Here is a 25,299-nt window from a genome sequence, read left to right on the forward strand (position 1 = left end):
CGAAATACCGAAAACCGAAAAAAACCGAACCGAAACCGAACCGATATCCGGATTGAACACCCCTATCGAATACTATTATATATCTCTCGGTGATGTCGTAGTATATCTATCTTAACTTACTAACATTATTGTCGATTTACTTTGATCGCACTAGCTCTATCCGGTCGTCTAAGACATATGTTTACTGTGTCGATTTGTTCAATTCAATCGATGGGTTGTGAGTTACTTTTTCATAATTTCTTCACTTCTCACTTTTCTTTCGCCTACTTTCTCAATTTCAGTAAAAACACTGAGCAATTTTTTTCAGAACGAGTGCAGACAATATGTAATAATAACTTCTAGTTTTACGTACAACCAGACATCATAATAATCCAAGTCAACAACTAAAAACATTATACCGAGCGTTTTTTGCAGAATAATAATCATAGAAACTAATTATTAAGCTCTAAAACTTATATATTAGTAAAAAATAAATCCAGACAGATTAGTTAAACTCGTAAGTTGGGACAGGAGGCGCATCAAAGCTCTCAAGAACCTGAGTTTTGCTCCCACTCTTATCCTCAGACCCCTTCTGCTTCCCTTTCCCAAACAAACCACCAAACCAAGATCCCGAACCTGCCTCCGAAGCAGATGAAGTCTCCGGCACAGGCACGGACTGTCCATAAACCTGAGCAGGTGGTAACGAGGCCGCTTCACCCATGAAAACCTGCTGTTGCTGCGCAGCACTCGCGACTTTGTCCTTAGCGAGCTGGACTCCTTGTATGAGAGCTAAAATCGCACCTCCGAACAAAGCCGCCCTACCAGACGCGCGGAAGCCTTGACGCAGCGATAAAAGACCTCCAGTGGCGGCACCGGCAATGATAGAGTTCCATGGATCTTCCTTCTGTCTAGCGTACACCATGGCGCAGTCCATGGTCGAGAACAGACCACCCCATACGGCGAAGCTTCCTCCGAGTTTAGGAACGTTCATACGTACATACTGTGCGCCGCCGGAGAGACGAGCGCCGGCGGGAGAGTTGTAGATTCCTCTGATGAAGTGATAGACGGATCCTCCGGTTATACCCATGCCGAACGCACCGCCCATATCATCTATGATCCGGTCGGGACATGGCTCTCTTGTAGTATCTGGAGTTCCCATCGGTTTTGCTTTTTTTTTTTTTTTTTGACGTTTACAACTGTATGAAAAAGTAGAATCAAGGAACCATCAAACCCTATATTTTTTTCTTTAAACGAAATTAAAAGTGGAAAGAAAGAAAACTATTGCGAAAATGGAAAGATGAATTTACGTGTTCTCCAAGATTTTTAACAATATGTAAGGGTTGAATATCCCCATTTTAAAAAAGCCCATCACTAAACCCAAAAATGTCAAATAATTACGATGAAAGAATGAGAAGTAGGATTTTATCCTTTTTTTTTTTCTTTTTTTTTAATCCTTTTCTATATAACGTCGGTAAAAACATGTCCGAACTCCAAAAAATTTCTTAAACAAAAAACATATTAATCTTTTAATAAATTGTAATTAATAATCAAAAGTTAATTGTAAAACAGAAATTCAACTAATCTATTGTTTACAAGTGTCACATCAAATTTTAATGGAGTTCTAAAAAATCTAAACATTAGAACTTCTCTCTCTTCTCTTTTTCTAAAAAACTGACTTTAGAATCTCTTTTAAACTCTTTGTTGTAGGTACTCTAATCAAGATGCTACTTTCATTACAGTGAATTGATTAATCATTTTGTACTTTGTCGAGAAAGATATATAATTTATGATTTAATTAAGTACTAAAGCTAAATTCTAATCGATCACTGTTCCATTTTTCTTTTTTTTATTCATGCTTACATAGGAGTTAGGACCATGAAGTGAATATCACGAAACAAGTTGGAAAGATATATACCAAGTATAAAAATGTTCAAAAAATTGTAATGAAATCATACACCTCTGTCTCTTAAATATCGTTTCACACTACGGAATGTGTTCACTCAATTTTAATTTTTAACTATAAAATTCTGATTGAAAATCACGAAACAAACAATTAGAAAAGAATATAACAAGTACTGTATATTAAAAGTATAGTAAAAGAAAAAAGATGAATCTAAGGAATCGAGATTTGACTTTTTTGACCTTACACAAAAACAAATCATACACAGTTTCCTCTTAAATACCATCTCACACAATGAAATTTGTGTTTACTCAATTTTATTTTCCACACAAATTAGTTAAGCTCCTAAGTTGAGACGGGAGGCGCATCACAGCTCTCAAGAACCCGAGTCTTGCTCCCTGACTTATCCTCAGACTCTTCTTTCTTCCCACTCCCAAACAAACCTCCAAACCAAGACCCTGAACCTGCCTCCGGAGCAGAAGAAGTCTCATAAACCTGAGCAGGTGGTAAGGAGGCCGCATCACCCATGGAAGCCTGCTCGTGCTGCTGCGCAGCATTCGCGAGTTTGTCCAAAGCGATCTGTACTCCTTGTAAGAGAGTTAACACCAAAACCGCCCTAGCAGACGCGCGGAAACCTTGACGCAGCGATAAAAGGCCTCCGGTGGCGGCGCCGGCAAAGATGGAGTTCCATGGATCTTCCTTCTGTCTAGCGTACACCATGGCGCAGTCCATGGTCGAGAACAGACCACCCCATACGGCGAAGCTTCCTCCGAGTTTAGGAGCGTTCATACGTACATACTGTGCGCCGCCGGAGAGACGAGCGCCTGAGGGAGAGTTGTTGATTCCTCTGATGAAGTGAAAGACAGATCCTCCGGCAATACCCATGCCGAACGCATCGCCAATATCATCTAAGATCCGGTCGGGACATGGTTCTCTTGTATTCTCTGGAGTTCCCATTTGGTTTTTGCTTCTTTTCTTTTCTTGACGTTTACAACTGTATGAAGAAAAAAGTAGAATAGAACCCATTAATATAAACCCTGGCGATGATCAACTCTTTGTACAATACTTTCAAGGAAGAAGATGGTTTCCTCTACATGACTTACAGCACCTAGAAAACATGCGGCTAACCCAACAAAAAAAACATTCGTTGCTTTAATATTTGAAAAGCAAAAAAGAGAAAAAAAAATATTTGAAAAGCTCGTTTCCTGAATAATTCGTTTGTTTAATTCATACTGTTTGTGAATAAAAGAATGCCAGCCCTTGTTGTTGTTAGTTAGCTGAACGTTGTACAGAAAAGCTAAAAACATTTGACTTTGTAAATCGTATTCAATAATAAAACAATGTGATGATATGATTCACACGACAAAAAAAGTATTGCGAAAATGAAAATTTTGGAACCTTAATCTATTAGAATTTAACACTCAAATAATAAATTATCTTTCATGCTTATGTAGAACCATAAAAATCATGATTGACATTCACGAAAAAAAAAACAGAAATGATAATAATAGATGTAAAAATATTTAAAAAACTATAAGGAAATAGACGAATTCACATAGCCGAGATTTGATCTCTTTTCTTAATTTAATAAATCATTGCAATATGTAATGGTTCTATGCGAATTTTGAATCTCAAAATATAATCGTGGTTTCACAGTCCCGAAACAAAATCTACGAACTTTATTATTACAATATACTATTGAGACACTTACTTCTGATCTAAAAAGTTTTGATTGTGAAATAACTTATTGTTGTATGTTTGTAAGATGTGCTTTTGTGAAGATATTATGATTTTTTTTATAGTAAAAATTACCTTGGTCATCAAGTTGGTTAAGCTTGATTACCAAATTGGTCTGACTTACTCACTAAGTTGGCTTAACTTGGTTAATTTGAACACTACATTTTCTTTAAGGGCCAAACTATTTGCCTTAAGAACCCAAAATCATAATATATCATCTTACTCACTTTATTAGACTTACAAATAATGTCCAATGATCTTTATATTCTTAACATAAATCAAAATTTTATTCATCATATTGGATTTATAAAAATGTCCAACAATCTTCATATCTCTTCACATAAATTAGATTTTTACTTAATCCATTGAACTTACAAAAAAATCTATTCATATATCCAATTTCATATTTAACCTATTATTAGGTTTATAATAAGAGAAATTTGACCCTATAACCATTAAAAAACTAAAATTAAAAAACTAACAATTCTTCCCATCTATATCTTCCTTTTTGTTTATATAGCACTCTAACCCATGATTAGTTTCCTAATTTTAATATATATTTTTTTGTTATTTCCCTAATTCTCCCTTATGATAATTGGTTCTAATTAACAGCTTAATTATTATAATATTCAAAATAAACAAACATAAAAATTGTTAACCAAATAGATTTTTATGAAAATTAATTTATAGTGAAATAATCATATAATTTTTTAAAGAAATAGACAAAAAAACAAACTGATAGTAAACAAAATATTTTTTAGCTCATCCATAACTCGGGTTAAACTTCGTGTACTACAGGTTTCTAATAATCATTGTGTACTACAGCTTAGTGCCATTTGTACTGCATAAAGGACCCATGTACAAACATATAAACCAGACCAGCCCCGACGACATTAGAAAAAAAACCCAAGCCTTTGACTATTTGACAACCTCATATACTCTCTGCATCCTTACGAAGAAGAGGAATCAGGTAACTTTAAGAGTCTGTGATTCTGTGGTACGATTCTTTATTCTTATTCTCTCTTGCCGGTAGTGTACTGCAGAGCCGAGTACTCTTTCTCCTCTCCGACTTGCTGCGACCTCCTATTCCCTGAGATCGTCTTTTTATATATACATATTATCTTCAATCATTTTTTAAGTTAATATCTTATTTTTGTACATAAGGTTGCCTCCCGGATTAAAAAAAAGGTTGCCTCTCGGATATTGTTTTTAATAAAAAAATATTTGGATTTTCAGAAATGGCTTTAAAAATTCGAAAAGCTAAAATAACTTTCAAAATTTTCACTAATTTGAATAAGAAGTAAGTTCCAAATGAGTATTTCAGCTATGAATTAACTTCTAAACGCGGTAAAAAAAACAATCAACTTCTAAACAAGTATTTTAGATAAAGTTGTTTTTTAGAAAATTAAATAAAAAATATTACCTCTTCTCGTTTCCGTTAAACTAAACTAAACATCCTTGCAAATTATTTGAAAGAAGTTAAAAATATAAGAGAAAATTCGGGACATGTCACGAAATGAATATGTCTATTTAATAAGCTTATCCATTCGGACACAAAAAAAAACATATGACAAACACTCTGCCACTTCACCAGACAGAATCTAAAACCAACCAATGAAAACGCGTATCTACAGATAACTCCTTTCTATGGAGTTTGCTCCCAGAGCCACTCATTGCTCTATCTCATTCTCTCGCTCACTCATAAAACTCACAACTCACTCTATCCTCAATCAACCAAAGGATAACACACACAAAAAAAAAACCAAGAATCTTCATCATGGCCTCAGTAACCTCAGCCACCGTCGCAATCCCATCGTTCACCGGTCTCAAATCCACAATCTCCAAACCCTCCGCCGTCGTCAGACTCCCCACCACAGCATCACGGAACCTCACCGTGAAGGCATCTCTCAAGGACTTCGGAGTCGCGGCTGTTGCAGCTGCAGCTTCCATCGCTTTGGCTGGAAACGCCATGGCCATCGATGTTCTCTTGGGATCAGGAGATGGAGCGTTGGCTTTCGTTCCCAACGAGTTCACAATAGCCAAAGGAGAGAAGATTGTGTTCAAGAACAATGCTGGATTCCCACACAACGTTGTGTTCGATGAGGACGAGATCCCAAGCGGTGTCGACGCGAGCAAGATCTCCATGGACGAGCAAGATCTACTCAACGCTGCGGGAGAGACCTACGAGGTTGCTTTGACTGAGCCTGGGACCTACAGCTTCTACTGTGCGCCTCATCAGGGTGCTGGTATGGTCGGTAAAGTCACTGTTAACTAATAAAATTGTGAGTGTAGAAGTGAAAGAGTGTCTCTGATTCATGTAGAGGCTTTTCTTTCAGTCTTACTTACATAAGGTGTTTTGTACTTCTAAAGAGTGTTGGAATCAAATGGACATTGATTTGTTATAATGAGAGTACTGGTTCCATGAATGAATTGTCTTGGTTTATAAATTATTTGTAGATTTATGTCTGGCTCTGACAATTTTTAAGATTATGATAAGTTGGAAAAATAAATGCTAAAAATAAGGGGTTTGTGTTATATTAACCGAAAGTTGTGGAGCTTTTGTCTCAAAACATGTTTTGAGCTCGGATAGATAGTGTGTAAAACTAGTTAGAATAAGTGTAATTCTTCTACATGCATATGTATAAATCCGTTTAAAACATTTATAAATTATAAACGAAATAATATTATAGTGTCTACAACTCCAGTTAACATGTAAGAACTCAGTTAACAACTATTGTGTGTCTAAGCTCAGCATCTTTGTATCCGGGTTATCTACCAGCACAGTTGGAAGAACATCTCAACTACAGCCAATAACATGCGTACTAAAGACTAATGACTACTGACTAGAGTGCATTGCATTTGAATATAACAAGGAAACTAATGACTGAGGTTCAAAAATGTTTTCACCAAAAAGAGACTTACTTGTGCTGGTTTAGTCCGCACAAAGACTTTGGGATTCATCACATTTATAGTATTTTTTGTTACCATTTTAAGTACGTCAATAACCTTGTCTTCGTCATTACATTAATAGTGAAAATTTATCTATCAATGTAGTACAAAAAATAATGATTTTGTTAGCTTAGTAATTATCCTCTATTTGTATGATTTTTGTGTACAGACTACAGATCATAGCTAACATTTTAATTGACAGTAGTCCTAAAATATAACGATTAAAAGCACATACTTTATTTTAAGAAAATAGACTTGCTTTAAAAAGGAGGAACGTCATATGTTTAGTCAAAGATGATAATACTTTAGTTAATTATAGAAAATGTAATAATCAACAATAGCCCATTGGTTGATTTCATTTCAGTTGTGTAAGAAAAGTAAAAAACATTGTGCTGGAAAATAAAACCATTCCTTCGGAAATTACAACAATACCCTCACCCAGATAACAACCGACCATTTTAAATAAGGTTATAAATGTCATTTACGAAATTTCCTTTGTAAGAACAAGGGCAGCGTTAGAAGAACAGAGAGATCGAAAATAAAAAGAAGAAAGGAACAAGGTTTTGTGATTCTCTTCTCCGATTCGGTTCCTAATCTGTCTTCGTTTTGCAAGCTTTCGGGTGTATCTTTGGCGGTGATGGCGATGAAGCTGAGACAGTCGCAGCGATCTCAGGCGAAGAAATGGTCGACGTTAATGCTGGTTCTGTTGATGCTTTTCATGCTAACGATCGTTCTCTTGATGCTTCTGTCTTTTGGGGTTTTCTCTCTTCCGATTGATACCTTCGACGAATATTCTCCGACCGATCTCTCTTCTTTCCGACGAGCTGCAACCGAGAGGTGGCATGAGTCCTGTCCTGTCCAGATTCTTGTTTTATTTATTTATTTAATTGTTTGTAATGTTTTGATTCAAATTTTTTTTTTTATTATTTCAGAAGCGAGGGAATAGGGAAGAGAGGAGATCAATGGACTGAGATTCTTTCTTGGGAGCCCAGAGCTTTCCTCTACCACGGTTTCTTGGTTTGTGTTCTGTTATTTCAAAGATTAGATAACATGTCTGAATCTTTGAGAGTATTAAATTTTATTTATTTGATGTTGACACAGTCGAAGGAAGAATGTGAATATTTAATCAGTCTTGCGAAACCATATATGGTGAAGTCAACTGTTGTTGATAGCCAAACCGGCAAAAGCAAAGACAGCAGGGTGAGAACAAGCTCAGGGACTTTCCTCAGGAGAGGAAGGGACCAAGTCATTAAGACCATTGAGAAAAGAATTGCTGATTACACCTTTATTCCTGCAGGTTTTTTGAGAGACTTTTTCAATGATCAATTAGCAGTTTATCTAATTAGTATCATATATGTAGACTAATTTTGTTATATATGTAATTAGTATTTAAAAAAATGACTATTCATTTAGTATTTTTGGTTAAGATGATTGATTATGGAATGTGTAGATCATGGAGAAGGACTTCAGGTTCTTCATTACGAAGAAGGGCAAAAGTATGAACCACACTATGATTACTTTGTTGACGAGTTCAATACCAAGAATGGAGGTCAACGGATGGCTACAATGCTCATGTATCTGTAAGATCTTCTGAACTCTATTATATTACCAACTATTGTCTTCTTTCTCTTATACAAAAAAAAAAAAAAAAACTACAGGTCGGATGTTGAAGAAGGCGGTGAAACGGTGTTTCCTGCTGCCAATATGAATTTTAGTTCTGTGCCATGGTATAATGAGCTCTCTGAGTGTGGGAAAAAGGGACTTTCCGTGAAGCCGAGAATGGGTGATGCATTGCTCTTCTGGAGCATGAGGCCTGATGCTACACTTGATCCCTCAAGCTTGCATGGTACAATAATCATATATAACACTCCTGTAATTTGTTTTTTTTGTTCTTTCTCCGATACCATTGACTGTTTAGTTGACAATTAATATATGCTTCGTTGGATCTAGGTGGATGTCCTGTGATTAAAGGGAACAAATGGTCATCTACCAAATGGATGCATGTCGGCGAGTACAAAATCTAGCGTCTTTGATTGCTGGTAACGGTCATTCTCGTTGAAGTTTCAAACAAGAATATGTCCATTATGTTTATTTAGCGTGTGTTAGCTCTCGGTTCTTACATTGTCCTCTTTTGTTGGACAGGACAATATACTGTTTCATAGATGGTGGATAAAATGAAACTTCGGAACCAAAAAATGCAGAGAGATGATGTTTGTTTTTTTTGTCCCTGCGGCTCAGTATATTTGTCAGCACCATTTTTTTTTGTTTTGATGTGATTCAGAGGGTTATACATACCAGTAGAGAATACCAAAAGATATGCAACTTGTTAGACTAAATTAGAATGGCTTAGAGAGACTGATGCTCATTGGTATACTAGCCATCAGCTTGTCTCTGTCATTGAATATACGTTGTGAATTAGTTTATGACATTATCATATACAAACTGTTGTTATCTTTATATAAAAGCTGCATTGTTTACTCATACACCGAAATTGGCAAAGGAGAAGGATCACCAAAGGTCCCGCAACACCTGAGACAGTTCTGTACTCTGCACAATTCAAAGATCTTCAAAATCAGAGTCGCATACAAGCTAGATCTCTTAATCCGTTAGTCAACCAACGCTATAGAGAGAGAGAAGTGATCAAATGATCGGAGACTTACCCATTCCGATCTCGAGAGCTCCTTCGTCCATGTCGATTCCAGCCGCACCATTGTCTCAAGATCAAATCAAGCCGCTCCTGGCCTCCTGGGGAGAGAAAAGTCGGAAACGAGTGGCGGGAACAAAGCGATATCAAAAAAAAAATGAAATGAAAGTTCGATCCAATAATTCAAATCTAGCCAGTGAAAGAGGAAGACGTGATCAAACGAGGTGTGAGGAGAGATCTGATACCTGGAACGAATCGAGTCAAGCAGAGAGAGAGAGAAGGAGAGGATTTGCGATTTGTGATGTGTTATTGAACGTGGTAGAGGATATATCTGACCTCTACTAATTATTTGTGATATTATTTTCCTCAAAAAAAAAAGTTTTTTTTTCGGAGCGGAAAATAATAAAAAAATAAGCGCCCACCGTGGGGCTCGAACCCACGACCACAAGGTTAAGAGCCTTGCGCTCTACCAACTGAGCTAGACGGGCTTGTTGAATATCTCTTCCTTAATTTAACCTATATAAATACAATTTGGGACATATTTTTTGCTGAATGGTTTTCTATTTATAGCAAAAAGATAGAAACACGGTTGGATGTGGAATTAGATATGAACCAAAATCTTCCAAATCATAAATTTCTAAATGCTAATTTTACCATGTAGTGATACGTAAAATTGAATTTAAGCAAATTAAAATTTTTTTATAACCGTATTTGATGCTAAAGATGCTTAATTTAATGAAGAGAGGGAGCGAAATGAGGAAGTTTATGGTATGTATGTTCGGTTCGGTTTGGTTTGAACCGATTTAGAGTCAAAAGTTACAAACCGGAAATCAATTAGGGCAGTTCACTGGTTCATGGGGTGTGTAGCGGAAGGGGAAGTTGTGCGGCTGTTGTTATATATCAGAGAGAGGCGCCCTTGCTTCAAAAAAGAAGAAGACGAAACCGTTTCGAATCGTTATCCGAATCTCATAGGGTTTTTGGAGGATCTAACCCGAACAGTCACACAAGGTAAGCATTAAATCGATTTCACTGAGGATTACACAGATTCGAATAAGTGGTTATGAACCCTAGTTTCATCGCTGTGCTCTTCTGATTCTTTGTGTTGTTTCAGATGGACATGTATGAGCGAGTGGCGAAGCCCAAGGCTGAGACTCCGATTGCTGAGAACGAGATTCGTATCACCAGTATGGGTAGGGCACGTAACTGCATCACCTATGCGATGGCTCTGTTTCAGGTATTGCGATGAATCTGAAATTACTAATCTGTGCTGTATCATGAAAGTTAGAATAGTAGTTGTTATAATGAAGAGGTGGTGTTCATAGGGTTGTGTTTTGGTGGAGATTAAGAGATTTGTTTTTTTTTTTTGGAAATATAGGAGAAAGGATCGGATGAAGTTGTTTTCAAGGCAATGGGAAGAGCTATCAGCAAGACTGTCAACATTGTTGAGCTTATCAAGGTATGGTACTGGTTGTGTCTGTTTCAGAGCACAAGAAAAGAAGGGTTATGTTGTGTCTGACAATTATGTAACTGAATCTCTTATTGCAGAGAAGGATTCCTGGTCTTCACCAGATCACATCTATTGGATCTACGGACATCACTGATACCTGGGAACCTCTAGAGGAAGGCCTTCTTCCGTAAGTGGATTGTTATTTTCATTTGGTGCTCGGACTCTTATTACTTCTGTTATTGATTTTCTTGTCTCTTCTCCTGTAGAATCGAGACAACAAGGCATGTGTCGTTGATTACTATAACACTCTCGAAGAAGGAACTCAGCACATCCTCTGTTGGGTGAGTTTTTTAATGCTTGGTGTTTGGGTCTAGTTTCCATATAAGGATTTTGTTCTCTTTTAAGAACTAAGGCTCTGTGTCTCAAGCGCTTGTCTGTCTATAAGAATGCTAATAATAACTGATTTGCAGGTACCAGTGTCCGATCCCGATTGAGATGGTGAAGCCATTAGCTGAGATTGATCACGAAGGACGAGGTATTCACTGTCTGATTTTTATAATGAGCGTTTTCGACACACTACCCTGTTGACTTATGCTTATAATCGACCTATCTGCTGTAGAGGGACCACCAAGAGGCAGAGCTAGAAGAGGCAGAGGCGGAGGAAGGGGAAGAGGTGGCAGAGGTATGATTGCTTTCGCAATTTCCCTTCCAGAATATTAGTTTCACCTGATATGTGGAGAAGGGTTCCAATCTTGTGGTTTTGATTGTATTGTTTTCGGTTCTCTTAGGTGACGGGTATGTGAATGTTGAGTATGATGAAGGAGCTATGGAGCCTGAGCAGTCACCTGGTAGAGGAAGAGGGGGCAGGAGAGGACGTGGTGGTCGTGGAAGAGGAGGTTATGGTAATCAACCTCACTACGAAGCTCAGCAAGATGGAGGGGACTATGGACACAATGCTCCACAGTATCGTGAGTATGATGATGGAGGTATGGATCATGAGCGTAGAGGAGGGCGCGTGAGAGGAGGAGGAGGAGGAGGACGACGTGGTGGCCGTGGAAGAGGAGGTAACAATGGTCCTCCTCCTTACTACGAAGCTCAACATGATGGAGGAAACTATGGTTACACTGCCCCTCCTCCAAGGGATCATGGGTATGATGATGGAGGTATGAACCCGGAGCGATCATCTGGTAGAGGAAGAGGGGGTGGGAGAAGAGGAGGACGTGGAAGGGGAGGTTACGGTTACGGTGGTGGTCAACCTTACTATGAAAATCAACAAGATGGAGGAGACTATGGATACAACAACAATGCTCCTCCTCGTGGTAGGATGATGTTTTAAAACACCATTGTTGTCTCAATGTTTTTAACCAGTATTTTGCTAGAGGGTTTTAATGTGAAAAAGTTGCTGGAACAGGACGTGGTGGCCGTGGAAGGGGAGGAGGTCGTGGAAGAGGAGGAGGACGTGGTGGATACAACAGATCGGAAGGACCACCGAACAATGCAGCTGCTTAAGTGAGCATGGTCGTTGAATGGACTTATTTTTCTTCATTGTCTTTATCTTAAGAAGAACAAGATGTTGCCGTAGAATAATTTCCATCTTTCATTTTGTCTTTTAGGTGATGTTAAATGTTCATTTATTTTATGAATGTTGCCTTTGTGATTTCTCAGGTTTGTTTTGTTCCTTCCAACATTTCCCAGTTTTGTCTTTTATTTTCTGAGTTATTGAAAATTTGCAAGTTTTGGTATTGCATTTACTTACACGAAACATGATGGAGTCTGTCAAGTACACGTTCCGTGTCTCGAGCTTCACCAATCATTGATTCATTTCTTCAACCCTTTCCTGCCTCATTTTCACACAACCAGTATACGTATCTTGTCATTTCAGTTGCGTTGAAAAATCTTTTCATTGAGCGGAAAACAAACCAAAAACAATGAAGACACCTGCTGACTGTTTTGGAGAAGGCCCAAAAACTTAGACCCGTAAGGTCAAAGTCATGTCCAAAAAAAAAACGCCGTTGCCGGGGATCGAACCCGGGTCACCCGCGTGACAGGCGGGAATACTTACCACTATACTACAACGACTCTTGTTGCTAATTTTTATCTTATTAATTTGTATCTTATGACGTGGAATGTTTAAATGGTTTTAGGGTGATGAACATGATATGGAAGTTGATACAGCTTCATCGGTTGCTCAAGCTTCTTCCAAGCACTTACCTGCTGAGCTTGAGATCTACTGTTACTTCATTGTTCTTCTTTTTTTGGTTGATCAGAAGAAGTACAACGAGGTTATTATTCCTTCTGCCTCTCATGTTTTTTCTCATGAGTTAATGTTCTGTTTTGGTTTTAATTTTTTGGTCGTTTCTTAGGCTAAAGCTTGTTCTTCAGCTAGCATTGCTCGTCTCAAGAACTTAAACAGAATGTGATTGCTTCAAGGCTGTATTTTTACTACTCCTTGAGTTACGAGCAAACCGGTGATCTTGCTGATATACGCGGGTTAGCATACTAGTAGCTCAGGTTCGCTGTACTTGGTTTTAATCAGTAGCTCAACATTTAATTCTTGCAGGAATCTTCTCGCTTTGCATCATTCTGCAACCCTACGCCATGATGAGTTGGGTCAGGTATGTGCAGCCTACACTCATTGGTATGAAACGTTTTGTTTGCTACTTAATGAATAATATATTTTTATTGGATGCAGGAAACACTTCTTAACCTTTTGCTTCGTAACTACCTGCACTACAATCTGTATGATCAGGCAGAGAAGCTAAGATCAAACCATGCATAACGAGGCGGTAAGGGCTTTGAGGTTTCCTCCCAACACGCACAAGGAGAAAGAGAGCGATGAGAAGAGGAGAGAGAGGAAGCAGCAAGAGGAGGAGTTGGCTAAGCATATGGCTGAGGAAGACGATGATGACTTTTAGTCCGTCCGATAGAGTTTGTTTACTCTCACTCTGCCCTTCGTTCCAAGTGTTTTTAGAGGATTTTTAAATTGTTTCTTTTAAATACTTTGCTTTCAACTTTAGAACAGAGATTTGTATGGTTGGTTTCAGAAGATTGGAATCTTCTCAACTTCGTTTAATGGTGTTTGGATGTTTCTCGCATCTTCAGAGTTGAATACTTTTAGCTATCTGTGTTGGGGCGGCTAGTTATTAGAACATATGCATGTGAAATGTTATCATCAACTGGGTAATGCAAATTATAATGTAATTAATCCCTTTTTATCTTTTTACTACCAGAAGGATGAAGACTAGACATGTGGTATGACCATTAAATAATGGGTTAAATAATTGATACATAACATTAGTCTGTCCCTGCCAAACTAGGTTTCATTTTCTTATAATAAAACAGTATCATGTTCTGCTTTAATTTTACAGGTCTTTGTTACGTGATTCATTATTTTTTCAATAATGACAATCAGTAATAGATTCCCGGGCTCTTACAACTACCAACTAGTTAAAAACATCATTAAAGTCATTGGCTTTACACTTCTTACACTAATCAAGGTCCTCAAGTCCTTTACCTTGTTGGTTCCATGTCTTTTTTTTATCAAGGAGAAATTTATATAGTTTGTGTATAAATTTCAAGATGTGATATTATTGTTTTTTTGTAAGAAGTGGCAGGTAGGTTGTGTAAGGCGACAGATGCCGTGACGGTGATCTTCGTCAACTTAGATTGGAGATCAAGTTTTGAGGAACGAATAATCCAAATAATGATAACTAATAAAGCGATTTGGCATGTTGCTAATAATACATGACAAGCAAGCATGTGAGTCTGTGGTAGATGAACCCTGCACATGTTTGTATCATATCACAAACAAAAAAACTCTCTTTTGTCTTTCTTTCTACTCTTTTTATTCAGTTAAACAAAAAGGTATCAGTATCCACCGCATAACACAGTATTATGAACTTTTTAACGGAATATAAACACAAATGCATATTACAAAACATAGTGTGCAGAACTACTGTCTTTTTTGGACTTAGTATTACTTACAAATATACAGATGTAGAAGAATTAAATTAAGATATACACAGGCTAGATAAAGATACAAGACCCACATGTAAGGTTTTGTTGCTACGTACTACATAGTTTACACACACTGGCCACCTTTATTTAAACACCACTCCCTATCTCTCCTTCACTCGACCATCAACACCATCATAATCTCTTTCATCTTCTACAAACACTATAGTCATGGCAAAGTCTCTAGCTGGAGTGGCGCTTTTAGCCGCTCTTTTTATAACGGTTGATGCGTTTAGGCCTTCTGGTTTAACCAACGGTCACGCCACATTCTATGGAGGGAGTGACGCTTCAGGAACAATGGGTAATTTTAACAATTTTTATTTGTCTTTTTTAAAATAATGTAACAAAAACTGATAGATTTTTGTCTATTCAGGCGGAGCTTGTGGGTACGGAGATCTATACTCGGCGGGGTATGGGACAATGACGGCGGCGTTAAGCACGGCTCTCTTTAACAACGGAGCTTCGTGTGGAGAATGCTATAGGATAACGTGTGATTACGCCGCGGACTCAAGGTGGTGCAAGAAAGGAGCTTCCGTGGTTATTACAGCAACTAACTTCTGCCCACCAAACTTTGCTCTACCGAGCAACAACGGTGGTTGGTGCAACCCGCCGCTAAAACATTTCGACATGGCACAACCTGCTTGGGAAAAGATCGGGATTTACAGAGGCGGGATTGTTCCCGTCGTTTTCCAAAGGTTAGTTGCTAAAAGAAGATTAATATATTTAAATAAACCCACTAAGTTTCTATCTGATCATTTTAAACCTTAAATTAACATAGTTTACGAAGACATGGTTATAATGTTAACTACATAACATGTGTTAGTTGATACATATTAACCATATAATTCATGTAACTAATGATACATTAATATTTTTAGATGTGTTATTATGTGATAGTTTTATAGTTCGCGTAGATATCAATCATTTTTTTCATCATAAAAGTTCTCCAAATTCCAAATTGAAATAACAGATCAATAGTTGTTGAATCCGGATTTGTTTAGCTTTTAAACATAGAGAAAAATAGTGATGGATTTTAAAATGAGAGATAAAAGAAAGTTAAAAGGTTTTTTTTTTTTTTTAGTTTCTTAAAATCCTTTAACTGAAATGTCTCTGTTTTTATTTTTGGTCATGTAAAAAACAGAGTAAGCTGTTATAAGAGAGGAGGAGTGAGATTCAGAATAAACGGAAGGGATTACTTCGAGCTAGTGAACATATCGAACGTAGGAGGAGCTGGTTCCATTAAATCTGTATCCATTAAAGGATCAAAGACTGGTTGGTTAGCCATGTCTCGCAACTGGGGAGCTAACTGGCAATCAAACGCTTATCTCGATGGTCAATCTATCTCTTTCTCAATTACCACTACTGATGGTGCTACAAGAGTCTTCCTAAATGTTGTTCCTTCTTCTTGGTCCTTTGGACAGACTTATTCTTCCAGGGTTCAGTTTTAAATACTTTTTTTTTCCTTTTCTTCCATGTCTGAAAGATTATTGGCAGTGGTCGCGCTTTGAGTCTATTCTTTTCTCCCGGAGCAACCCGCCCGCTTTGTTATTATTATTATATATTATCTGATTTGATGCACTTTTCTGTTGATGTTTGTTTAAAACTTATAAATACAATATTTTTCTAAAATTACCATAAGAAATTGTTATAGAGTATAAAGAATGCAAGAAAATAACAAGGAAACAAATGAATAACGCGATGATGTAAATGATACAGAAATTTAACGTAGTTTAAAATTTTTGCTATGTCCATGGACCATGAACAAAGATAAATCTAATCTATTAATTAAGGATTATATTTTTATCTACTTAGACCAATTCACTAGAAACTTAATATGTCTTAACCACATGATGGCACATTGCAGATGGTACCATTATGGAAACACTACTGTGCAGATGCATCCGGGCTTGTGTATGTAGTCGACAGCAGGGACAGAGAGCGAATGGAAGAGCGGCCCCAAGTTTGATTTTAAGGGGTGTCATATTGGGTTATAGCCCAACATAACTGTAATAAAAAAGGAAAATATATAAAAAAATATTACATGGTGGAGTCCAACTAGGTTATGGGGTGTCAGTTGTAAGGGAAATCAACCAACTGAGCTACAAACTTCTTCAGCTATTAACATACAAACACCGAAATAGAAAATTAAACCTGTGTCAGATGACACCGCATTCTATAACGTAGGTCCGCCTCTGAAGAGACAAAGAGTTTCCTTTACATGGTGATGGATGAGGTAACAAACCATGTCCCTTTTAAACATCTAGCAAGTTCTATATAATGCCAATTTTTTTTTTAATTCCCTAGATTTAGATACAAGGGAAGGTACCGGACAATATGGCTGTTCTTCTTTAATCAAACAAGCATGAGGTTCCTGGTGCCATGTCTGCTTCTGAGATCAGTAACGAACTTGATCTCGTTTCTCTTCGTCAGAGAAACTGGCAAAGGAACTAGTAAGAAGATATATACAACGTTCTCTAGCCAATAATCCTGCCAAATAAGATTGATTCTTTTGATGATCTGTGTTTTGGTATTTGCGTGTAAGGCATGTCCACAAACTTTAACAAGTCGCAACATTCTTCTTGAGTTATAAAGTCTTAATAACAAACCTCTCTTTGAGTTGGAGTGAACTTCCACTGCATCCCATCTGCAACATCAGCATTGAACTGCACCACAATCTCCCTATTTACAAGACAAACATGATAAAATTGAGTAAGCAACCAAGTTGAGCATAAACACATATAAAAAGGACGACAGGTTACGAATGGTGTAAAGAGACAGAGGAATAAACACATTTCAGTGACGGTGCCAGATTCTAAATGCCTACCAATTTTTTCCTCAACAGTCTAATTTCCACCACAATCTGAAGCTTATAATAATAATGGCAATGACACTCTTGCAATAGGTAGCTTGATCTTCAATTATCATGGCATCAGTTTAGTTAGAAAGACGAAATTAGGTTTATTATTTCTTCTGTAATAAAGGAATCATTTATGTACCTTGTGGTCTATTTAATGAACGAAAACATGTTCTCAGAACACAGCCAAATACATTGCCTTTGTGCAACTAAACCTCTTGGTCTCTTTTGACCCTGATAACGTATTGGTGCATGCATAATTAGAGTTGTGAGTTTAGTGCTAAATCCTACCTTAATAGCTTCAAAGAAAGGCATTAAAAGAAGGCAACAAGTAATAATACAATTTAGATTAAACAAGTCGTTAATATTATGATAAGTCTCTTTTAAGAGAGGACTTGTATACATGCATGATGCATCAGCAAGAACCCATTCATATTATGCTATTGGCAAAGATAGATAGAGTAAGTGCAGCTCCAACCAACAACGCCGAATAGATTTATGTATCTTGTTAGATATTCTATTTTATTTAATGTAATGTCCTAAATGAAAGGTTGTTCAAAAGAAAATAAAAATATCCCGTTTTAATGGGTTAACGAACTTAAATCTAATAAAAATGATTAAATAGAATATTGTAGCTCATATAAAATTGATCGTATACATCAAGAATCCTACCTGATCAAAACAAATTCAAGCTAATCAAATAGGATATATGGATGATTATGCCAAGAACAAAAGCATAGTTTAAAACCCAGTGAAGATTACAAGAACAACAAAAGAATCAGATAGTTTCCTTCTTTGACTCAGTTTCACTAGAAATGTGACAAAAACATTGAAAGACATTCTTACATATTTATTACTTTATAAATGTTTCATAAACCCTACAAAAGTATTTTTTTTTTTTTGATGAATCAAAAGAATCAAGAACTTGGTCCTGTGATTTGCGCAAACACTAGTCTTCTTGATCTATTAATAGTGTGGAAACAAAGATAGAGATGTTCTTCAAGCTCTTGCAATTGCTCTAAGAATCTTTCTTCATGTCCACTAAACTCTCTCAAGGCTTCCTTTAACACTTCAATCTTCCCACTCTTAGCACACATGGCAGCTACCGTTTTTCTATGCTCTATCTCATCGCATAATCTCCCGGCAAGTCTACTCAACGTATCCAAATCATTTATCATTATGAACATTCCTTTAGCTGCTATATCCATTTGTGTCCCGAGCTTCTCTAGCGATGGATCGGTCTTGCTCTTATTCTCCACGTTCCTTTTCGCTTTCTTCTTCTTCTTCCTCAAAAGACCTAATGAGCATAAACCGAGCACAGCAGGAGCTACTAAGACGCCGAGTATGCTGTGTAACGCCACGATCAGCAATGTAATAACAATCGCGCTATGTGAAATCACTAGACTACAACCTCCTAGCTTCTTGCAAAACTTAAAGAACCTGTCTTTTCTTCTGATTCTTCTCCTTTTAGAAGTTAATCTAGCGAGCAACTCCGAGTTTGCATCATGAACTCTCCGGAACTGAGCTTGGTTGATGATACTATACAAAGGGTTTTTCAGCAAGGCGTATCTCGAGAGCTCTTGAAATACCAAAGCACGTTCAGGGGTTTTAGCACCATTATTACAAACCCTTTTACCAATCTTGATAACCCTTTTGATTTTGATGTGATTGATCTTGATTTGTTGGATGCATTGAAGGAGAGACTCACATACATCACAAGCGTCGGAGCTAAAGTCAAAGAAGTTAGCTAGAAGATTGTGGAAACTCGAGTCTTGCATGAGAGCATCGAGAGTTTCTTGAGGAGGGTCGAGCAAGTAATCGGTGAAGTGTGAATGGAAGCTAAGATCTGAGGATGAAGGAGAATGAGAAGCAGAAGGAGGAGAAGAAGAGAGTTTGCTAGAGAATGTTATGCCTAATTGATCTTCAGCTTTTGTCCGAATATCTAAGTAGGACTTTGTCCTAAAAGCTTCCTTGTACTCCTCGTTAACACTTAGCTTGGACGTCAAGCTACGACGATATTCCTTCTCAGAATTTTCTGCTCCATTGACAAAAAAAAAACAGTTTAGATAACTCAAAATATCTCTAAATTAAAATGACGAGAAAAAATCTAAACATTGCAGAAGTAAAAGCATTTCAAGAACTTAAAAAAAAAATTCAAGAGCTTAAAAAACAATTTCAAGAGCTTAAAAAAACAATTTCAAGAACTAGGTGTAAGAGAAGAAGAGAAGCAAATCATTCAAGATTTTCATGAGAAAAAAATGAGAAAATAAAGAAAAAAAGTTTCACCTTGTCTTGCAGAGGAAGATTTTAATCTAGAACTAAGAAGATTCTTCATTTTCATCATCTTTGATGGAGCTCAAAGGTATATGTGATTCAGGTGAATGATAGACAAAGCTTCTTGTTTCTTATATACATACGTCTTTGTTTTTTTGTATGGCGGTTTATGATTTATTTTTGTGATTAAAAGTATATATATATATATATAAGCGTATATGTAGGAATGATTGGTTAGACAAAGATTAGAGAGAGAGATGAAACAAGGGAGAAGGAAGAGAAGATTGAGAAGCGACAGCTAGAGAGATGGTGTACGTTAGCACCGCTATCTAGATTTTCCTTTTGGATCTTTGAACGATGTCTTAAGGCGCAAGTTAGATGGTACGACACGTTGCGCTTTTGACACGTGTTGTGCTTTAGGGGTGAAGATGACTTGTTATTTTGGAGAAGAAGTTTCCTTTTACGGTGTTTAATGGATAAATACTGAAATTCGTCTGGGAGATTAATTTTAAAAGATCATAATTCGTTACGAGAAATTAGTATGGAGTTCCTCGTACGCTTTCCCAAAACGAGTGTTTGCCACGTAGAACTATTTCAAATATTATCTGATTTGGAAATTTGCTTTTTTTCTAATTATTATTAACTAGGTGGTTGTTTTTATAAAGAATTTTAAACTTCTGACAAGTTGATTTCACAAAATATGATAAAGATTTTTGAGTTTAAAAAAAACATGCTTTATAAGATTTTAATAGTTATTATAAAATAATATAATATACGAATATAATTCATTATGAAAAATATAAAACTAATGACAAAAAAAATTATTTTAATTATTTTATATAAAATATTTGGTTATTATATTATATAGTTTATAAATAATAAAAAATAATTGATCAAACATTTCTGATATTTCCATAATTTTAACAGTTAGTTACCATAAGTTATTATCTGTAATATTCTATAGATTATTTGGTAACTGATATTAATTGATTCTAAATTTACCATTAATTTTAATTCTAATTAAAACAAATAAAAATTAAAAATTATCGACTAATTAAATTATAACATTTTTTTGAAATTTCACCAGTAATAAACACATAAGCGAAAGTCACTTAAGTAACTTCTCATTTAATACATAGGAGTATTTTTTTTTTGCTAATCTTTTGTAGATTTTTTTTAAGACATTTATCATCCAAAGGCTCAACGCTCAAGCAACGAAGAGTGGCCCTCTTAATTCTTATCTTTCAACATCATGTGATTGAGATGTTTGACATTTTGGTAAGATATGAAAATATCTAATCATGGACTTATTCTTTTGAACTAATTTGATGCAAATCATGCATGGACTTGTTTCAATTTGAGTTTATTATAATTTCTTCACGAGGGTGTTATTTATATATAGGTCTAGTGTAGGTTAACTAATAATAAGTTGGAGAGTGAAAACCCTAAACCAAACTACACATTAGAGATTATAATAATATGAATGTGCTTTCGAGATTATCGTATAAACAGAGTTTGTAGTTAATACGTTATAGTATGAAGAGTCATGCTATATAATATACATCTACATGATTACTCGACGGATCTCTTTCAAAGATAATAATATTCTGACTTGTCATGGTACTACTGCTAGCTGTAGTAATATCAGATGATTTAATAATGTGTTAATATACAGATACTTGCTATATATGTGTTAATATATTGTTCATTGAAGTATATGTGGTTGTAGTAATATAAACTGATTTAATATTGGTTAAATATATCTTACCTAGTGTAGATACCATCCCCAATAAGTAGACCGTATCATCTAGACTGATAATCAGTGTATATGACACTTTAAAATTCTTTATAACCGAAAATGAATAGTATTGGATCGCAATCCATATTCCTAGCTAGTCATGTATTTTAATATTTACCATTAATATCGTCTAACTGCACAAGATGGTGGAACTAGACCTCCAATGAAAAATATATAGTTACATGTTTATGCTTTTTATATCTATTATGTATAGTTCATACTTTTGTGACAAAAAAAAAAAAAGTATAGTTCATACTTAAATAGTTTAACTTAGTATGTGAATAAGAAATGTTATCTAGACTTTGAATTCGAGTAAAGTTTTCAGAATAATTTGCTGAAGTATGGTTGAATACAACTTTCATTTCTTTGTTTGGTTAAACGTAGTTGGTTATTAATTTATACATTTACCGTATTTATAAATCAAACCTTGTTTGACATTACTTTAGCTTTTGAAGTTCCATAATGCAACTGTTATGATAAAAACAATCTATATATAAATTAGTTTAAACTATTAAGACATCTATCCGATGTCGTCCAGCGGTTAGGATATCTGGCTTTCACCCAGGAGACCCGGGTTCGATTCCCGGCATCGGAGCTTTTTTATTATTTTTTATGTAGAAATCTAGTTGGGCTTCCAGAGGTTCTCATGAGTTTTCCTTTTTTTGGGCTGGATTCCACTGTCTCCTCTTTTTCTTCCCTCTTAAATTGGATAACAGAAATCAAGATAATGGCATGACATATATTCATGATAAATACATACTTTCCCAAGGTAGCACCATTGCACTTAACTCCACTGGTTTTGCAGCTCGTTTGACAGCTGAAGATATACATTTTGGGAATGTTAGCAAGTCTCCTGTATACTTTGTAAAACACCAGTGGATTCAAATACAATAACACCTCATTACCTTGAACATATGTTAACTCTGATCATAGAATTACTTTTGATTAAATAGTTGGTTTTCAGGAAATGTGACTATGGTACTCATCTAGATCAAGAGAAGGTGAACAGGAAGATTGTGTTATGCTATAACGTTGATGGATCATCTTATGCATCAAGCGCTAGGGACGAGGTGAGTGAAGAGCAAGGGAGGTATCTGAAAGTAAATGAAAGTTTATCTTAAATTCAAACAAAAATAAATGGATTAACACTTCGAGTATTGTTTTCATCCGAGAGTCTTAATAAATGCTGAAGGAACCTATGCGTCGAGAAACAGTACTGAAATCGATGGATTTATCAAACAAAAAAATTGAAAACCATTTCAAAGACAAATAATATTGATCGGTAACTATCAGAAACAACAACTATTACGTAATAACAATATGATTAATACATATACAAAATGTTATATCTCTCAGAATTTAAAAAAAAAAATGTCTCAAGTAAAAATCTTTTTCTCAAAATAATAGAGGGATGTATTTTTTAACAAGTATTTTGGTTAAGATTTCATATAATCTTTGCGATGGATGGAAACTATCCCAATACAGATAAGCAGAAATATTTCTACACACAGTTGATGTCTCTTGGTTGCAAAGTGGACCAGTTTCCACTAGTCCGGTTCCACAACATCCTCTATTTATCACTTCAAACCCTACAAACATATTACACATACGCTATACATAAGATATGAAACGTATATAGTTGTTAAAAGCAGTTTTTTTAAATTACCGTAATCCGCAGGGTTTTCTAGAATCTGACTGAAAGGAGAATAGATGTCCATGAAAACCAATTTAGAATCCGGTAGAGTTTTAGCCAAATGATCTAAAGCAATAGAGAGTTTGGTATTGAAAATTTGAACAGCATAGTTAACATCTTGAGCACATTTTCTATGAGGACCTCCTTTAAGAGTTCTTTGTGCTGGTATACATCCTAGTGGTGTCATTCCAGCTACTCCTATATGTCTTGCTCCATATCCATATAATTGCTGTTCAAAATGTTTCCAAGAGTAAATGTTCATGAATATAAATATCCTTTTTCATAAGCCAGTAAAACTATGAAAGAAAGAAGAATACCATGGCGAAACTGGTGGCAGACTCAACCATATTAGAGGTAAAAGAGTAGATATCGTCTTTGACCCACTGAGCACCTGGACCATAATACGTAATGCCCATATCGTTGCTACCTGCGAACACAATGGCTAAGCCATTGGTTATTATCTGATCGCCCTTCTCTTGTCCTACTAACTTCTTCACTCTCGCTATGTAGTGTTGGAAATATGTCAATTGGTGCAACATTGGTATCACGTTCTGGTTTTGATTATTATATAATAAGATCAAATGGTTAGGATGATTAATTTAAAAGAAAGTGGTGGTGAGAGGAGACTAATTCGAGTTTACCAAATATGTGGGTGTCATAGGAATGTAACCACTACCACCCGAAGCGAAGCATACACCGGTGAGTAAATCATCTGGTTGTAATTTTGGATCCATATATGCTGGTACGATAGATTTTATCCCCAAATACTCCGCTGCAAAATAAAGATGAAATCAAAATGTATTTTAAAAAAGAAAAAAAATAGCACATATTTTTTTTGCTAAAAATAATAGCATATATTTTTATATTCCAACTGATAAATATATAATAAAAAAAGTTCTAGTAGAAACAAATGAAAATGAGAGGATAAAATTATATAAATAGATAATAAGAGGATTATATTGTGTACGTTATTATCCATAGAGATATATCTCCTTTTTCTATATTATATATCAAATTTGACATAACTTATATAATCGATTAACCAATTAAAATCATATTCGTTCAACGCATTTATTAAACAGAGATGTATATTATACAAATCCACCGATTATTTGTATGCTTGCATGCATTTTACGTATGCATTCCATGCATGTTTATTTTAACATGGAAATGCAAACACTTGTTTATACGTAAATCCATACAAACAATCGGGGCTTCAATTTACATAATCAACTTTGTTTTTTACTAAAAGATAACTAGCAAAACTCGACTTACTAGAGTTAACTGTAAGAAGAAAAGGAGAAAAAGGCCAAAGGAAAGAACCTAAAAAATCGGAAGGGACTTTGCCATCGGAGTACCGACCAGTGGGAACACCTTGTAAGAAATCAATACCATATGGTCGAAAATTACACCTCAGAGGTGTGCTTACGTTATTGTTATTTCCTGTGTCTACGAGCGAATCCCCAAATACAAACAATGCCGGTACGGTTACGTTCTTTGGTGGCTCTTGTCTTGGAGATGGGTCTGATGGACACGGACATGTGCAAGGTGCTAGTGATGGCACCGGTTGAGGCGCAGGTGGGAATTTATATGTGCCTTGCGGTGGACATGGCTTTGAAGATGGGCCAGGTGGTGGTGGTGGTGGCATTGATTGAGGCGCAGGTAGTGTTGGTGGGCATTGAGAATGGATTGTGACGAAGCATATAAAAATTGATAAGAGGAAGATGAGAAACCGAACCAGTTTATATTGCTTCATCAATATATCTGAAATGTATTCACTTATTTGCTTATGTGTTTCGCTGTCAAGTCAATATATACAATTTGATTCGGACATGCTATGCATGTGACCGTGTATGGAGCTGGTTGTATGTCTTTTTTGTTCACACATTTTGAAACTTCCTAATATTTAGCTTTAACTGCGGTTGCCGATCAATCAGATCTAGTCAGTACTCGTGAGCATAGACGCTCAACTTACTTTAAGCACATTACCAAGGCATCAATTATTTTCTG

At 36.0% G+C, this 25,299-nt stretch overlaps 8 protein-coding genes, 1 long non-coding RNA gene and 3 other non-coding genes across 12 annotated transcripts; 5 read left to right on the forward strand and 7 right to left on the reverse strand.

Moving 5' to 3' along the window:
• Window positions 1-305: 305 nt before the first annotated feature.
• Window positions 306-2,185, reverse strand: LOC103835798 (mitochondrial import inner membrane translocase subunit TIM17-1-like). The gene has a single exon (XM_009111984.3). The coding sequence runs from the start codon at window positions 1,136-1,138 to the stop codon at window positions 485-487; it is 654 nt and encodes a 217-aa protein (XP_009110232.2). The 5' UTR covers window positions 1,139-2,185; the 3' UTR covers window positions 306-484.
• On the reverse strand, window positions 1,295-5,129 carry LOC103835800 (mitochondrial import inner membrane translocase subunit TIM17-1). Its single transcript, XM_009111985.3, has 2 exons — window positions 5,040-5,129; window positions 1,295-2,873 (listed from the first exon to the last, which is right to left on the reverse strand). The coding sequence occupies exon 2, from the start codon at window positions 2,834-2,836 to the stop codon at window positions 2,225-2,227; it is 612 nt and encodes a 203-aa protein (XP_009110233.2). The 5' UTR covers window positions 2,837-2,873; window positions 5,040-5,129; the 3' UTR covers window positions 1,295-2,224.
• Window positions 3,921-9,022, forward strand: LOC103835803 (probable prolyl 4-hydroxylase 3). The gene is made up of 8 exons (XM_009111987.3): window positions 3,921-4,586; window positions 7,179-7,402; window positions 7,498-7,582; window positions 7,667-7,862; window positions 8,016-8,145; window positions 8,224-8,411; window positions 8,516-8,604; window positions 8,708-9,022. The coding sequence occupies exons 1-7, from the start codon at window positions 4,473-4,475 to the stop codon at window positions 8,587-8,589; spliced, it is 1,011 nt and encodes a 336-aa protein (XP_009110235.2). The 5' UTR covers window positions 3,921-4,472; the 3' UTR covers window positions 8,590-8,604; window positions 8,708-9,022.
• Window positions 5,297-6,066, forward strand: LOC103835801 (plastocyanin). Its single transcript, XM_009111986.3, has one exon. It carries the CDS (start codon window positions 5,394-5,396, stop codon window positions 5,889-5,891), a length of 498 nt encoding a protein of 165 aa, XP_009110234.1. The 5' UTR covers window positions 5,297-5,393; the 3' UTR covers window positions 5,892-6,066.
• LOC103835802 lies at window positions 8,892-9,731 on the reverse strand. The gene is made up of 3 exons (XR_626735.3): window positions 9,455-9,731; window positions 9,226-9,310; window positions 8,892-9,112 (listed from the first exon to the last, which is right to left on the reverse strand). It is a non-coding gene; the product is annotated as an uncharacterized LOC103835802 (long non-coding RNA).
• TRNAK-CUU lies at window positions 9,625-9,697 on the reverse strand. The gene has a single exon. It is a non-coding gene; the product is annotated as a tRNA-Lys (tRNA).
• A 264-nt stretch (window positions 9,732-9,995) lies between the features above and the next one.
• On the forward strand, window positions 9,996-12,398 carry LOC103835805 (glycine-rich cell wall structural protein 1.0). The gene is made up of 9 exons (XM_009111988.3): window positions 9,996-10,217; window positions 10,321-10,443; window positions 10,585-10,665; window positions 10,755-10,843; window positions 10,923-10,997; window positions 11,127-11,191; window positions 11,276-11,338; window positions 11,445-11,975; window positions 12,068-12,398. Exons 2-9 carry the CDS (start codon window positions 10,321-10,323, stop codon window positions 12,163-12,165), a joined length of 1,125 nt encoding a protein of 374 aa, XP_009110236.1. The 5' UTR covers window positions 9,996-10,217; the 3' UTR covers window positions 12,166-12,398.
• Window positions 12,399-12,663: 265 nt separating this feature from the next.
• TRNAD-GUC lies at window positions 12,664-12,735 on the reverse strand. Its single transcript has one exon. It is a non-coding gene; the product is annotated as a tRNA-Asp (tRNA).
• A 765-nt stretch (window positions 12,736-13,500) lies between these two features.
• Window positions 13,501-16,248, forward strand: LOC103835806 (expansin-A11). The gene is made up of 3 exons (XM_033277523.1): window positions 13,501-14,971; window positions 15,044-15,365; window positions 15,812-16,248. Exons 1-3 carry the CDS (start codon window positions 14,842-14,844, stop codon window positions 16,116-16,118), a joined length of 759 nt encoding a protein of 252 aa, XP_033133414.1. The 5' UTR covers window positions 13,501-14,841; the 3' UTR covers window positions 16,119-16,248.
• On the reverse strand, window positions 16,134-19,929 carry LOC103835807 (UPF0496 protein At1g20180). The gene is made up of 3 exons (XM_009111989.3): window positions 19,811-19,929; window positions 17,461-19,559; window positions 16,134-17,349 (listed from the first exon to the last, which is right to left on the reverse strand). Exons 1-2 carry the CDS (start codon window positions 19,866-19,868, stop codon window positions 18,442-18,444), a joined length of 1,176 nt encoding a protein of 391 aa, XP_009110237.1. The 5' UTR covers window positions 19,869-19,929; the 3' UTR covers window positions 16,134-17,349; window positions 17,461-18,441.
• A 1,984-nt stretch (window positions 19,930-21,913) lies between these two features.
• On the reverse strand, window positions 21,914-25,295 carry LOC103835808 (GDSL esterase/lipase At1g20120). Its single transcript, XM_009111991.3, has 6 exons — window positions 24,613-25,295; window positions 23,931-24,061; window positions 23,607-23,840; window positions 23,263-23,518; window positions 22,502-23,185; window positions 21,914-22,413 (listed from the first exon to the last, which is right to left on the reverse strand). Exons 1-5 carry the CDS (start codon window positions 25,043-25,045, stop codon window positions 22,992-22,994), a joined length of 1,248 nt encoding a protein of 415 aa, XP_009110239.1. The 5' UTR covers window positions 25,046-25,295; the 3' UTR covers window positions 21,914-22,413; window positions 22,502-22,991.
• TRNAE-UUC lies at window positions 22,120-22,191 on the forward strand. Its single transcript has one exon. It is a non-coding gene; the product is annotated as a tRNA-Glu (tRNA).
• Window positions 25,296-25,299: the final 4 nt, after the last annotated feature.

Source organism: Brassica rapa, chromosome A08, assembly GCF_000309985.2.
Source record: "Brassica rapa cultivar Chiifu-401-42 chromosome A08, CAAS_Brap_v3.01, whole genome shotgun sequence".
Classification (NCBI taxonomy): Eukaryota; Viridiplantae; Streptophyta; class Magnoliopsida; order Brassicales; family Brassicaceae; genus Brassica; species Brassica rapa.

Excerpts from the sequence above, each read along its gene's own strand:
- LOC103835805 (XM_009111988.3), top strand. The coding sequence starts at position 10,321 with ATGGACATGTATGAGCGAGTGGCGAAGCCCAAGGCTGAGACTCCGATT. Across the intron at positions 11,192-11,275 it reads GATTGATCACGAAGGACGAG|AGGGACCACCAAGAGGCAGA; the intron begins GTATTCACTGTC and ends TATCTGCTGTAG. Across the intron at positions 11,976-12,067 it reads CAACAATGCTCCTCCTCGTG|GACGTGGTGGCCGTGGAAGG; the intron begins GTAGGATGATGT and ends TTGCTGGAACAG.
- LOC103835801 (XM_009111986.3), top strand. The coding sequence starts at position 5,394 with ATGGCCTCAGTAACCTCAGCCACCGTCGCAATCCCATCGTTCACCGGT.
- LOC103835798 (XM_009111984.3), bottom strand. The coding sequence starts at position 1,138 with ATGGGAACTCCAGATACTACAAGAGAGCCATGTCCCGACCGGATCATA.
- LOC103835806 (XM_033277523.1), top strand. The coding sequence starts at position 14,842 with ATGGCAAAGTCTCTAGCTGGAGTGGCGCTTTTAGCCGCTCTTTTTATA. Across the intron at positions 14,972-15,043 it reads TGACGCTTCAGGAACAATGG|GCGGAGCTTGTGGGTACGGA; the intron begins GTAATTTTAACA and ends TTGTCTATTCAG. Across the intron at positions 15,366-15,811 it reads GTTCCCGTCGTTTTCCAAAG|AGTAAGCTGTTATAAGAGAG; the intron begins GTTAGTTGCTAA and ends TGTAAAAAACAG.
- LOC103835808 (XM_009111991.3), bottom strand. The coding sequence starts at position 25,045 with ATGAAGCAATATAAACTGGTTCGGTTTCTCATCTTCCTCTTATCAATT. Across the intron at positions 23,841-23,930 it reads CTATGACACCCACATATTTG|AACGTGATACCAATGTTGCA; the intron begins GTAAACTCGAAT and ends AATCAAAACCAG. Across the intron at positions 23,519-23,606 it reads CTGCCACCAGTTTCGCCATG|CAATTATATGGATATGGAGC; the intron begins GTATTCTTCTTT and ends CATTTTGAACAG.
- LOC103835807 (XM_009111989.3), bottom strand. The coding sequence starts at position 19,868 with ATGATGAAAATGAAGAATCTTCTTAGTTCTAGATTAAAATCTTCCTCT. Across the intron at positions 19,560-19,810 it reads ATCTTCCTCTGCAAGACAAG|AAAATTCTGAGAAGGAATAT; the intron begins GTGAAACTTTTT and ends TCAATGGAGCAG.
- LOC103835803 (XM_009111987.3), top strand. The coding sequence starts at position 4,473 with ATGTACAAACATATAAACCAGACCAGCCCCGACGACATTAGAAAAAAA. Across the intron at positions 7,403-7,497 it reads CGACGAGCTGCAACCGAGAG|AAGCGAGGGAATAGGGAAGA; the intron begins GTGGCATGAGTC and ends TTATTATTTCAG. Across the intron at positions 8,412-8,515 it reads TGATCCCTCAAGCTTGCATG|GTGGATGTCCTGTGATTAAA; the intron begins GTACAATAATCA and ends CGTTGGATCTAG.
- LOC103835800 (XM_009111985.3), bottom strand. The coding sequence starts at position 2,836 with ATGGGAACTCCAGAGAATACAAGAGAACCATGTCCCGACCGGATCTTA.